Source organism: Triturus cristatus, chromosome 1_2 (assembly GCF_964204655.1).
Source record: "Triturus cristatus chromosome 1_2, aTriCri1.1, whole genome shotgun sequence".
Classification (NCBI taxonomy): Eukaryota; Metazoa; Chordata; class Amphibia; order Caudata; family Salamandridae; genus Triturus; species Triturus cristatus.
This window is the reverse complement of record NC_140580.1, coordinates 543,494,703-543,509,467: the sequence shown is the minus strand read 5'-3', so window position 1 is coordinate 543,509,467 and position 14,765 is coordinate 543,494,703. Positions and strand designations below refer to the sequence as shown.

Genomic DNA, 14,765 nt, shown 5'->3' with positions numbered 1-14,765 from the left:
CGCATCTCATGTAGACACTTAGACGCTTGTACACGCACTAACAGTCAGTATAGAATAGATTCTACTCTAGAAACCTTTCCTTTTGGATAACACAGTTCTTTAAACATAGGATATTAGATATGATTTGGGATTAGGTTGACATGACCCCCAGACTTCTGTCTCCACATGTGGAGCTGAATGTCGAGTCCCCTTCACCCTCTAGTTGCACGTCGGTCACACGTCATGCGGCTGCGCGCGCATCTCTGCCGAATATTTCTGCTGACATTGCAGGATTCTTTTGTGGATCCACCCACTTGTGACATCATGTATGGTGACGTTTATTAAATTACGCCCATATGACCGCCTCTATTAGTTACGTATGCACCTTTTATCTGTACTATCAGCTGTTACGCCTCTTGCATCTGTTTCACTGTAATGCATTTTCTATAAAACTGCTTATCTGTCAATAATATATGCCCTTCCTTCCTGAACTTTCGTGGTGATGGAATAGAAAGCCTACAATTCGAATTGTATTCCTTTGTATAGGAATAAAGCCTTTTAAAACCTCTAATACCACGGATTCTGCCTCTTATATTTACTGAGTTATTCTTACTTGACTTTACCGCATAAAAAATAGTACCGGTAATGAAATATTTACCACAGAACATCTTTTCAACATCTGTGAGTACAGTCTCCTACCGCTCCCAACACCCTCGCTGACACTACACCCTGTAATGTATTACATTCTACCTGAGGAGCAGCCCAACCATCCCTTCTAAACAACAAAACTGCAACAATAAAAACACACTCAGAGGCTAGTAGATTCCAAAACTATACAACAGCCAATACCAGTCCAAGTTAAAACACAATTCTAAGGTGGCAGACAAAAGAACAATTAATTGCACCTAACACCGATATCTTTTGAACCCAAAATAGACATCTGACTAATCCTCTACCCTTCCTCTGAATATTGCCAGAAGCAAGATGACAAAGAAATCTGATGGAGGAAAAATTGTGTTGAATGAACTCACCTGGATGCTCCTGAATATTAACAGAAATGGGATTACAACTGGGCTTTATGACTAACTATGCAAGATACAACATGGTATACATCATTTTCTGATCCCTCTAAAAATCGCTTCACATACATACATGATTTCTCTGTTTGCACGGTGGAGTTACAATCTGAGAACACCATGATTCTGAAGCCCTGATACTTTAGTTATCCCTTTTCCCTGGCAATCAGTGACCTCTTTTCCTACTAAAACAGTTTTTTACTTGCTCTTTTTTGTTTTGTGTACTGATACAAATCTCATATAAGGAAATAACTGGCATCTGCATTGTTGGTAATATGTAGTCTACTAAGTTGTAGTCCTGCACCTATTGAGCATTATATTGCAATCATAACATAATTAAAAAAATTATTTTAACATTTATGAAACATGGTACAATGGTCAAGTGTATTTCTTAGTTATTTTGCTTTGTGGGCATAAATCATGTTTATCCAATGACCAATATTCATTGCGGTTCTTTGCCACATCTTTTTTATCTTGGCATGCACACCAAATTTTAGGTTAAATCTTATGACAAGGGGCGTGGCCAAGATAGCAGGGTCAAGACTGATTTGCATATGGCTGGGTTCAAACTGGAACCTTGGGGCACAGGGTCAAGACTGATTTGCATATGGCTGGGTTCAAACTGGAATGGCATGGTGAGCAAAAAAACGATGGATTTAGGCCCAGATCTCTGTACTGGGGTGAATGTATGACATTGTTCTGCATTCTGTCCATCAATTGTTGTTTTTGCATTTGTCACCCCGAGTGGGAAGGGTATGCTCAGACGTGAGTCCCTTGCTCTCCATGCCACTGGAATCAGGCTATCCTGGCTGACGAGGGCTGAAAGCCCGAAACCGGTCCTAGGATGCTTGTTTCCAGTCCAGGGAGGACCTGGCTTGGCAGTTCGGGCTGGACTGTTCCCATGGGGCACAGGGTCAAGACTGATTTGCATATGGCTGGGTTCAAACTGGAATGGCATGGTGAGCAAAAAAACGATGGATTTAGGCCCAGATCTCTGTACTGGGGTGAATGTATGACATTGTTCTGCATTCTGTCCATCAATTGTTGTTTTTGCATTTGTCACCCCGAGTGGGAAGGGTATGCTCAGACGTGAGTCCCTTGCTCTCCATGCCACTGGAATCAGGCTATCCTGGCTGACGAGGGCTGAAAGCCCGAAACCGGTCCTAGGATGCTTGTTTCCAGTCCAGGGAGGACCTGGCTTGGCAGTTCGGGCTGGACTGTTCCCATGGGGCACAGGGTCAAGACTGATTTGCATATGGCTGGGTTCAAACTGGAATGGCATGGTGAGCAAAAAAACGATGGATTTAGGCCCAGATCTCTGTACTGGGGTGAATGTATGACATTGTTCTGCATTCTGTCCATCAATTGTTGTTTTTGCATTTGTCACCCCGAGTGGGAAGGGTATGCTCAGACGTGAGTCCCTTGCTCTCCATGCCACTGGAATCAGGCTATCCTGGCTGACGAGGGCTGAAAGCCCGAAACCGGTCCTAGGATGCTTGTTTCCAGTCCAGGGAGGACCTGGCTTGGCAGTTCGGGCTGGACTGTTCCCATGGGGCACAGGCTCAAGACTGATTTGCATATGGCTGGGTTCAAACTGGAATGGCATGGTGAGCAAAAAAACGATGGATTTAGGCCCAGATCTCTGTACTGGGGTGAATGTATGACATTGTTCTGCATTCTGTCCATCAATTGTTGTTTTTGCATTTGTCACCCCGAGTGGGAAGGGTATGCTCAGACGTGAGTCCCTTGCTCTCCATGCCACTGGAATCAGGCTATCCTGGCTGACGAGGGCTGAAAGCCCGAAACCGGTCCTAGGATGCTTGTTTCCAGTCCAGGGAGGACCTGGCTTGGCAGTTCGGGCTGGACTGTTTCCATGGGGCACAGGGTCAAGACTGATTTGCATATGGCTGGGTTCAAACTGGAATGGCATGGTGAGCAAAAAAACGATGGATTTAGGCCCAGATCTCTGTACTGGGGTGAATGTATGACATTGTTCTGCATTCTGTCCATCAATTGTTGTTTTTGCATTTGTCACCCCGAGTGGGAAGGGTATGCTCAGACGTGAGTCCCTTGCTCTCCATGCCACTGGAATCAGGCTATCCTGGCTGACGAGGGCTGAAAGCCCGAAACCGGTCCTAGGATGCTTGTTTCCAGTCCAGGGAGGACCTGGCTTGGCAGTTCGGGCTGGACTGTTCCCATGGGGCACAGGGTCAAGACTGATTTGCATATGGCTGGGTTCAAACTGGAATGGCATGGTGAGCAAAAAAACGATGGATTTAGGCCAAGATCTCTGTACTGGGGTTAATGTATGACATTGTTCTGCATTCTGTCCATCAATTGTTGTTTTTGCATTTGTCACCCCGAGTGGGAAGGGTATGCTCAGACGTGAGTCCCTTGCTCTCCATGCCACTGGAATCAGGCTATCCTGGCTGACGAGGGCTGAAAGCCCGAAACCGGTCCTAGGATGCTTGTTTCCAGTCCAGGGAGGACCTGGCTTGGCAGTTCGGGCTGGACTGTTCCCATGGGGCACAGGGTCAAGACTGATTTGCATATGGCTGGGTTCAAACTGGAATGGCATGGTGAGCAAAAAAACGATGGATTTAGGCCCAGATCTCTGTACTGGGGTGAATGTATGACATTGTTCTGCATTCTGTCCATCAATTGTTGTTTTTGCATTTGTCACCCCGAGTGGGAAGGGTATGCTCAGACGTGAGTCCCTTGCTCTCCATGCCACTGGAATCAGGCTATCCTGGCTGACGAGGGCTGAAAGCCCGAAACCGGTCCTAGGATGCTTGTTTCCAGTCCAGGGAGGACCTGGCTTGGCAGTTCGGGCTGGACTGTTCCCATGGGGCACAGGGTCAAGACTGATTTGCATATGGCTGGGTTCAAACTGGAATGGCATGGTGAGCAAAAAAACGATGGATTTAGGCCCAGATCTCTGTACTGGGGTGAATGTATGACATTGTTCTGCATTCTGTCCATCAATTGTTGTTTTTGCATTTGTCACCCCGAGTGGGAAGGGTATGCTCAGACGTGAGTCCCTTGCTCTCCATGCCACTGGAATCAGGCTATCCTGGCTGACGAGGGCTGAAAGCCCGAAACCGGTCCTAGGATGCTTGTTTCCAGTCCAGGGAGGACCTGGCTTGGCAGTTCGGGCTGGACTGTTCCCATGGGGCACAGGGTCAAGACTGATTTGCATATGGCTGGGTTCAAACTGGAATGGCATGGTGAGCAAAAAAACGATGGATTTAGGCCCAGATCTCTGTACTGGGGTGAATGTATGACATTGTTCTGCATTCTGTCCATCAATTGTTGTTTTTGCATTTGTCACCCCGAGTGGGAAGGGTATGCTCAGACGTGAGTCCCTTGCTCTCCATGCCACTGGAATCAGGCTATCCTGGCTGACGAGGGCTGAAAGCCCGAAACCGGTCCTAGGATGCTTGTTTCCAGTCCAGGGAGGACCTGGCTTGGCAGTTCGGGCTGGACTGTTCCCATGGGGCACAGGGTCAAGACTGATTTGCATATGGCTGGGTTCAAACTGGAATGGCATGGTGAGCAAAAAAACGATGGATTTAGGCCCAGATCTCTGTACTGGGGTGAATGTATGACATTGTTCTGCATTCTGTCCATCAATTGTTGTTTTTGCATTTGTCACCCCGAGTGGGAAGGGTATGCTCAGACGTGAGTCCCTTGCTCTCCATGCCACTGGAATCAGGCTATCCTGGCTGACGAGGGCTGAAAGCCCGAAACCGGTCCTAGGATGCTTGTTTCCAGTCCAGGGAGGACCTGGCTTGGCAGTTCGGGCTGGACTGTTCCCATGGGGCACAGGGTCAAGACTGATTTGCATATGGCTGGGTTCAAACTGGAATGGCATGGTGAGCAAAAAAACGATGGATTTAGGCCCAGATCTCTGTACTGGGGTGAATGTATGACATTGTTCTGCATTCTGTCCATCAATTGTTGTTTTTGCATTTGTCACCCCGAGTGGGAAGGGTATGCTCAGACGTGAGTCCCTTGCTCTCCATGCCACTGGAATCAGGCTATCCTGGCTGACGAGGGCTGAAAGCCCGAAACCGGTCCTAGGATGCTTGTTTCCAGTCCAGGGAGGACCTGGCTTGGCAGTTCGGGCTGGACTGTTCCCATGGGGCACAGGGTCAAGACTGATTTGCATATGGCTGGGTTCAAACTGGAATGGCATGGTGAGCAAAAAAACGATGGATTTAGGCCCAGATCTCTGTACTGGGGTGAATGTATGACATTGTTCTGCATTCTGTCCATCAATTGTTGTTTTTGCATTTGTCACCCCGAGTGGGAAGGGTATGCTCAGACGTGAGTCCCTTGCTCTCCATGCCACTGGAATCAGGCTATCCTGGCTGACGAGGGCTGAAAGCCCGAAACCGGTCCTAGGATGCTTGTTTCCAGTCCAGGGAGGACCTGGCTTGGCAGTTCGGGCTGGACTGTTCCCATGGGGCACAGGGTCAAGACTGATTTGCATATGGCTGGGTTCAAACTGGAATGGCATGGTGAGCAAAAAAACGATGGATTTAGGCCCAGATCTCTGTACTGGGGTGAATGTATGACATTGTTCTGCATTCTGTCCATCAATTGTTGTTTTTGCAAGATGGCGGGGTGAGCGGACGCTTCCTCCCGTAGCTCCTCCGGCCCGGCCAAGCTTGAGCCCTTTTCTTACGCTTTTCTCCCCCTGCTGAGGCTCAGCGCGGGAGAGGAGAGTGGCGGAGCATCAGGGGTGCATATTGGTGCTGTTTTGGTTCGGATCGCCCCGGGGGAACCCCCCCAAAAGTTCGATCGAGTTCAAGAGACGACGGCGAGCCCGAGGGGCGGAGCGCATTGGAGTGCTGTCCGGACGCCTCGGTTGGGCCTGGTGCTGAAAGTTGCGATTTGGAGGGGATCTGGCCCGCCGCTCGACGGAGATCGAAGGAGCCTTGCGGGAGAGGACCCGACGGGGCGGAGGGCTTGAGACGGGCGCCCCGGCACTCGGACTTGGGACGGCGACACCCCGCACTGCGGGGGCCCCTAACCCCTAGCCGAGGTACAGCGGACTCCCTGACGGGGTTGGACCGGCTGGGCCCTGTGCGTGACGGACTGGGGCCGGTGGTGGAACTTATTTGACTGTGGGGTGCTTCAGGGGCCCCGGTGGTGTCGTCGGGCCTGGTCATTTTGGCCTGCTCCGCCCTGCCGCCATTTTGTCCCCGAAGGAGCAGTGGTGGCAGCCTTCGCCGGAGTCCTGGCTGCTGGATGCAAGTGACCCCCGCTGCTGCTGGGCTGACTCTCGGAGGGATGTGCTGATGAGACCCCCCCCACTGCGGCCCCCTTGGTTGTCTCGCACGGGCTCCCGCGTCTGACGGTGACCGGACTGGGCCGCCATTTTGTCACCTGTGACGCAGCGACTTCGCTCGTGGGGGATACCCACGTCGAGTGCTTGCCGGTGGCTGAGCACCCCTGGGGCGCCTGGATCTGTGTTCGACTGCGGAGCTAGCGATGTCTGGAAGAGGCGGCCCGAAGAAAGGGGACCGTACCCTGCCGGACATGCTTGGCAGGGCCCAGCAATTGCGGGACAGGACGCAGCCCTCACCGGGGTCCTCCCGGGCTCCGGCGGATGTGACTGGGGGGGAGCCACCCGTCACGAGGGCCTTTATGGAGGAACTGTTTAGCTCCCTCAGGGAGGACTTCCAGACACTGAAGCGGGAGGTGGCCAGTGAGGTCCGAGAAGTGCGCAGGGAGGTGGAGGGCCTTGGCGAACGTGTTGAAGCGGTGGAGACGGAGGGCCAACATCGAGCGGAGGAGATAGTCCACCTACAGCAGGACGTTCTCCGCCTCCGGGAGCAGTGTGTGGAGCTCCAGGCCCACTCTGAGGACCTTGAGAACAGATCTCGGAGGAACAACATCCGAGTGCGTGGTGTACCGACTGCGGATGAGGGGTCCGATCTGAGGGGCTACCTGCAGGCCCTGTTCCGAGAGATCCTGGGGGAAGCTGCGGACTTTCCCATCAGCATTGATAGGGCGCATAGGGTCGGCCGGCAGCGCCAGTCATCGGCACCTCCACCGGACATTCTGGCCTTCCTGCCCGACTTTCCACTGAAGGAGCGCATCATGGCTGAGGCCCGCAGGAAACAGCCCCTGACTTTCCGGGATCGGCCGGTGGCGCTTTACCAGGACCTCTCCGCCATCACGCTGCAGAAACGCAGGTCCTTTAGGATTGCCACTGACTTTTTGCGCGAACACGAGACGCAGTACTCTTGGGGTCACCCCTTCCGCCTGATTTTTCGGTGGAATGGGGTGTTACACCAGCTACGCTCCTTGCAAGACATTTGTGGTGTCCTGGGGCTCACGGCGGCGGAGGAAGAAGGAGCTACGCCGTCGTGGAGGTCCTCGGAGAGACGGAACTGGCGGAGGTCAACGAGGCGGCGCTCAGCGGCCAGCGTGGGGCGTCCGGACTCCCCTACCATCAGGGCGGACATGGCCGACGCTCTGAGGGCGGCGGCCGGGGACTCGACCGGCTCCTCTGGCGTGGCCTTGACGGCCTAACACACACTCCGGGGGGAGATGTCTTTAGCTTCTTTACATGCTTGGTACGGGGCGGGGGGGTGGGGGGGGAGCGGAGGGAGGTGAGTGGCTGGACGTCCACTTCGTTCTTTTCTACGGACTTGCCCGTCTTGGGGCTTGACTGAGACAATGGGGTGTTTGAGTTTGTGGGTGGCTAGTTGCCAGGGGTGTGTTTGGGGTGGGGGAGGGGGTTGTTTTGGGGTTGGGAAGGTCCCGTCCGATGTTGTCTATGCCCGCTTTGTTTTGGCTTGTCCTGCGCGGCGGCCCCACCCGCTGATTCCCTGCCCATTGCATGGCGCTCCCGATCCCCGCGAGGAATGCCGGGCCTAAAGGTAGTGACCCTTAATGTTCAGGGTCTGAATAACCCGGTGAAGCGCAGAGCGATCCTATCGTTGCTGGAGGGGACGCAGGCGGACATTTGCTTTTTGCAGGAGACACACTTATTGCCCCGAGATTGCCATAGGATGCGTTCTGCCAGGTTCCCTACCCAGTTCTTTTCCTCGGCAGCGAACAAGACAGCGGGGGTAGCCATTCTCCTAGCGAGCTCCTTTCGGGGGGAGGTTTTGCATAAGTGTGCTGAACAGAAGGGGAGGCTCCTTGCGTATCGCATGCGCCTGGGAGGCATAGCATTTACGGTCGGCTCCGTTTATAGCCCAAACGATCACCAAGAGCGCTTCCTAGACTCCGCGCTGGTGGATGTCACTGCTTCCCCCGACCGCCACATTATCTTGGGGGGGGACCTTAACATTGTCTTCGATTCTGTGATGGACAGATCGGCGCAGCGCTTCCCGCAGACGGGGGAACTGTCCCAGGCTGGGAGGGCCCGGATTGCGGAAATGGACTTGCACGACCTCTGGCGCTCCATGCACCCCACGGATAGGGACTACTCTTATTTCTCGCACGCACACCGAACCTACTCTCGGCTGGACTACCTCCTGGTGAGTGGACCGATGCGTGCCGCTGCCACGGCGGCGGACATCGGGGTCCTGACCCTGTCTGACCACTCCCCAGTCACCGGCGTTTTCCAGTGGCCGGCGGCCTCCCCCTCTCGGGGGGTGTGGCGCCTCCGGGATACCCTTCTACACAAGAAGTCGGTGGTGCAACGCATCGGGGAGGTCATACGGGACTATCTCACCCACAATAGCAACACTGACACCTCGCAGGCGACACAGTGGGCGGCATTGAAGGCAGTCCTCCGGGGGGAATTTATCTCTATCTCTGCAGCTGAAAATAAGGAGCGGCAACTGAAGAGGGATGAGCTGACAGCTCAGGTCGGGGAGCTTGAGCAGGTCCACCGCCGCACGGGGGCGCCGAGGGTGTGGAGGCAGTTGAAGGCAGCGAGGAAGCTCCTGTCGGCTCTGGATCTTGACAGGGCGGAGTATGCCGCCCTACGCTTGAAACATGCCTACTACACTGGGGGGGACAGATGTGGCAAGCTCCTAGCACACTGGCTCCGGGTCGCGCAACAGCGTAGCGTTGTGAAAGAATTGGTGGGCACGGACGGGGGGTTGTCTCCGGGGACGCGGAGGTAGCGGAATCTTTCCGCGGCTTCTACGAGGCGCTGTATGCTGAGGAGCCCTCCTCGCCACGGGATGCCGACGGCTATTTGGAGTCGGTGACCCTCCCGGTACTGGATCCGGCTCAGGCGGACCACCTGGAGCGGGACATCCATGTTGAGGAAGTGATTTCCGCTATCGCGCGGCTGAAACATGGCAAGGCCCCGGGCCCGGACGGGTACACGTCGCTCTTTTACAAGACTTTTTGCACGGTTGTGGCCCCTGTCCTTACTCGGCTATTTAACTCTTTCTCCGAACCGGGAGCCATCCCTCCGGATCTCCTGAGGGCGACGGTCGCGGTAATCCCGAAACCTGGGAAGGACCGGGCCCTCTGCGGCTCGTACCGACCCATCTCGCTTTTAAATGTCGACCTAAAGTTGTACACGGGGATTCTCGCGTCCAGGCTGAGTCCACACCTCCCCGGTCTGGTGGAGGCGGACCAGGCTGGTTTTGTGCCCGGCAGACAGACGGTTGACAACAACAAGCGGGTGACGCATGTTCTGGAGAAGGCCTCAAGGATCTCGGGGGAGCGGATGTTGCTGTCCGTCGATGCGGAGAAGGCCTTTGACAGAGTCCACTGGCCGTATCTTGAGCTGGTCCTCAAGAAATTGGGAATCGGCGATAAGTTCCGCACCATGGTATTTAACTGCTATAAGCATCCTTCAGCGTCGGTGCGGGTCAATGGGTGTAGCTCCGGTGGCTTTGCCATCGAGCGCGGCACGCGGCAGGGCTGCCCTCTTTCGCCGCTCTTGTTTGCCCTCTACATGGAGCCGTTTGCTCAGAGGATTCGTAATAATCCGGATGCTGTCGGGGTCCGGATGGGCCAGTACGTCCACACCGTCAGTCTCTACGCGGATGATGTCCTGTTGACCTTGGACGACCCTAGGAGGTCGCTGCCTGCTTGCCTCCGGGAGCTGGACGCCTTTGCGGGGGTGGCCGGCTTCAAAATGAATATGAGCAAGTCGATGGCGTTAGACGTGTCCCTGGCTGCGGATACCAGGAGGGATCTTCAGCGGCTCTTCCCCATGCAGTGGTCCTCGTCCACGGTGCCGTACCTGGGGATCCTACTGGCGCCTACATTACCGGAGATGGTTACGGCCAATTATGCCTCCCTCAGCAGGAAGATCAAGGATGAGCTTGGCCGCTGGAACAAAGGCCTGCTGTCCTGGCTGGGGCGAATCGCGGCGGTCAAGATGACGGTGTTGCCCCAGATACTATATCTTTTCCGGGCCCTCCCGCTCCAGCCCCCGGTGGGCTGGATACGACAAATGCAGGCTGACATCTCCCGCTTTGTCTGGCAGGGCCGCAGGCCACGCATGAAGAGGGTCCTCTCCACGCTTGCTCCGGAGGCGGGGGGTCTCGGTATTCCAGACCTCCGTAAGTACTTTCAGGCGGCACAGCTACGCTATCTGGTGGAGTGGAGCAGGTGGGAGTCCGACAAACATTGGCTCTTCCAAGACCAGGCAGTGGCGGGCCGCACCTTACAAGAGGTTCCATTCCTGCGCCGCGCGCATCGCCCCCCTAATCTTTACGCTTCCTTTGTTACGCGGGTCCCCCTGCGTGTGTGGGACGCGGTCTGTGAGGCCCGGGGCCTTACCACCTTCCCTTCGCCGCTCACGCCCATTGTGGGCAACCCGGACTTCTCCCCAGGGATGGAGCCGGGGGTTTTCTCCCACTGGGTGCAGGCGGGCTGCAGGGCACTCTTCCAGATCTATGGCCCGGAAGGAGTGGTTCCTTTTCAGCAACTCCGCCAGGAGTTCGGCCTGACGGAGCTGGACAGATTGCGCTACATGCAGGTTCGGCATTGGGCCCTCCAGCCCCAGGTGCGTGCCACCGCCGCCCGTCCGATTACACCGTATGAGAGGTGGTTGGCTACTCGGACCTCCGACGCTAAGCTAATTACCGATCTGTACAAATACCTACAACCCCCGCCGTTTCACTATTACAACCCGGGGAGGGAGCGCTGGCACAGGGAATTGGGCAGGACACTCAGCCACAAGGAATGGGACAAAATTGCGTATCGGGCGCGGCACTCTGCATATCACACGGGCCTTACGGAGACCTTTACTAAGGTGTCCACATACTGGTACTACACCCCGGAGAGACTGTATGAAATGCATAAGCACACTGACAGGGGGTGCTGGCGGAGCTGCGGGCAGGAAGGTACCCTTTCACACATTCTTTGGGATTGCCCAGTGCTGACCGCCTACTGGAAGGAAGTTCTGGACGAGGTGGATAAGCACTTTGGGATAGAGCTGCCGCGACTCCCGGCGTATGTCCTGTTGGGCCTCCCCAATGACCTAATGTACCCACTGAAGTCCCGTAGGGGTAGGCAGATCGCAATTGCGCTGGGGTCTGCGGTTCAGAACATTCTAATCCACTGGCGCACAGCCACCGTCCCCTCCATCACCGGTTGGTTGCATAGGCTTTGGCATGTGCTGGGGATGGAGAAGCTGTCGCTTACGGTTGCGGGGGAGATAGACCAATTTGAAGAGCTGTGGCAACCCTTTCTAGCGCTGCTGTCCACTGAATTCCGGGAGCTCACCTGCCCGAGGTATCTTAGGCTTCTCAGGCTGACGCCGCCGGTGACCCCGGCGGACTAGTTTACATGTGAGGCGGGGACCTCCCAGGGAGGGGGGGGGGGGGGGGGGTGCGGGGCTTCCTGGTGAGGATTACTCTGGTGCGGGACCATAGGACGGGGGGGGGGGGGGGGTTTCGTTACTGGGAGGATGGGGGATGGGGGGGGGGGATTGTGTTCTGTTGAGTTGCTGATGGCTTTCATTGCTTAGATTTGGGGTGTCGGATGCGCGGGCGGGGTTCCATAGCTTGTATTTCTAGCCTTCATCTACTGTGTTTTTCCCCCTGACTTACTGCGCTACCTATTGCCAACCCTCTGGAGTTGCACCCTTTTTCTTTGACTGTATTCCATGTATCCTGACCTCCTATCCCCCTCCCCCATGGTTTGTTTTTGTTTCAATAAAAACGTTTTAAACATAAATCTTATGACAATACACAGCTCAGTGCCACCTTAGTCATAGCAATAGGGCAATTCAACAAGCTTGATGCAACCACCTTAGCACCCAAGTGAACAAAAGTCTTGATCATGATATTTTTAACCGTGACAGAATATATTGCGCTAAATATGAATCTGTCCTGAGGGGCATCTTCTTGGTTTTAGAAACATTTACCCCCGAGCTGATTCTCTCTACAAAAACCCCACTGGAACCTGCCCAGCTATCAAAGTTATTAGGAGGGCAGAGTTCTGCAATGACCCAAACCTTTGCTGTATTTTCTTTGCATGACAGGTACCCCAATTTATTTCACACTTACCATTGTGTGTCGCATGCATGTAGCGCAGTAGGACAGGCACTGTTTCTTTCACGATACTGGGGTGTGTGGATACACCAGACAGTGCTTCAAGACGGCGCTGCCTCAAAGAATGCTGAAATGGTGCAGAGTCTTCGTTCTGGCAAGTCTCCATTGTTTCTGCAGGCATAAGAAACACTATTTTTAATTATTTTATAGGCAGCAAACAGTGAACAACTGCAAAAAAGTGCAACACATAGGAATTGATATATGAGGGCTTATAGCAAGCACACTTACAGAAACTAAAGACCAACAGGAAAGTAAGTAGGTGCGTTCTTATTGCAACACCAAAAGTAACATCCCACAGGTTATAAAGGAACACTGCAGTCATCAAAAACGTCTGAGTAACCATATTTGCCATCATTACTTTGTCCTAAAAGTACAACACACTCATGTGCAGTCAGGAACTTGAAGTTATTTATTTTGCAGGAAACTTGGATACACAAACTGGTGTCCTCAAGTCTGACATGCCTTAGAAAAGTATTAACACCAAACTAGGTATAGGCATCTGATGTATACTGATTAATCATTATCTACTGAAAACAAACTATGGGGTGTACCCTGCAATGACAACATGGGGTGAGGTAACCAATACAACAACGCAAAGAAAGCGCCCCTTGGGCAACAAATCAGTCATATATATGCATATTAATAGAAAAAAATATCAAATGCTGCCAATAATACATTCATTCAAATCGCGAGGGATGTAGAAGAAATATAAAGAGCGAGAGCCAAATACCAAATCCAAAAATGTTTTTTATTTATTGTACAAAAATATCTAATTCTTAATTTGCTATAATAACCCTATCTGGCCCCCACCCAAAGAGCAACCATTTTATATAAAACAAGATATGAAATAAACACTGACAACAGTATAACACAAGAAGGCGGATATCTCATTGAGGGTGATATACAAGAGGTTTCTACAGAGGCTTTCAAAAGGATTCCTGAAAGAGGTATCCACATTACTAATGATTTATCTGTTGACATTTCGGTCCCTTTTAGGTAGTATATCATGAACATCTTCAGGACTGAGTGGAGGTTCTATTTGTCCATTTTATATAATGGTGTCCTTAATCTTTTCTTCATTGTGTCAACCTGTTTCTGATATGTAATGTATTTTATCTGGTAACTAGGGCCAGATGTACAAAGGGATTTAGGTTTTGAATCCTCTGATTCAGTAAACCAGCAAATGCTAAAACCCTTTTCTCAAATGTACTAACCCTTTCCTCAAATGTACTAAGCTCATTTAATGATTTGGAAGATGTTTTCAAAATAGTTGAATGAGTTTAGGAAACCATACTGAATCCGTATTTGTAAGGGGTGTGTGTAGGGCGTCCCTTTCAGAAACCTATTCCTTTAGGTATGTATTAATGTTCTGCGATCGAAATCTGGTCACAAAACAAATATTTTACAAACTACACAAGGGTAATGGTAACCCATTCACCAACGGAAAAGGAGCCCCAAGGGACCCCTTCTCCTTTGTGAATATTGGGGGAAAAAAATTGGGAGTAGGCAGGTGTCCATGTGACTACTGCTTACTCCTGAAAAAAAGTTTGTAAAACTTTTGTTTTTTCTTTGTAAATGCATACCATTTTCCTTTAAAGAAAAATAACTGCATTTAAAAAAGGGGTGCCTTATTTAAAGCAGTATCAGACATAGTGCTCTGCGGACTCCAGAAGACAACCATCCCTATGATGCCAATGAATAGTAGAGATTCGGAATTTGCGACTTACCTTATTAATATGCATGAGGATACGTTGGATTGAGCCCTACTAGGATTCTGATTTTATAAAATGACCTAGTGATGCATTGGGTGGTTCTTAAAAATGTTCACCGGTCGCAAGCTGCAACCAGTATTTTGAAACCATATAAGCCCCAAGTTCTGCATCGAGATAAAAATATTTTTTTTACTTTCCTTCCACCAGTTTCAGGAGGTCCAAGAACCAAAGTAACAACAATTACCGGACACTCCTGAAGTACTTTAGAGAAAGCATCCAGAAATAGGCTGGCAAAGCCAATTTGACCGTCCAAGTGGTAAAGAGGTTACATGTAGTATTTACCCTGAAGATTTGGATCGAAACTGCATTATCCACGCTGCATGCAGCTCCCAAGCGTGAAGGGCACATGTCAGCCTATGACATCTATCTGTATGTAGACTGTATCCAAGTTAGATGATCATGGACAACTAAAGGTCACAGTCAAAAGCCCAAATTTATATGTC

At 52.1% G+C, this 14,765-nt stretch overlaps 1 protein-coding gene across 1 annotated transcript in view; it reads right to left on the bottom strand.

Moving 5' to 3' along the window:
- MMS19 (MMS19 cytosolic iron-sulfur assembly component) overlaps positions 1–14,765 on the bottom strand; it is a 498,998-nt gene that overhangs the window by 168,715 nt on the left and 315,518 nt on the right. The window contains exon 18 of the mRNA XM_085606380.1: positions 12,506–12,661. Coding sequence (XP_085462506.1) covers positions 12,506–12,661 — 156 coding nt within the window. The remainder of the gene's footprint in view (positions 1–12,505; positions 12,662–14,765) is intronic.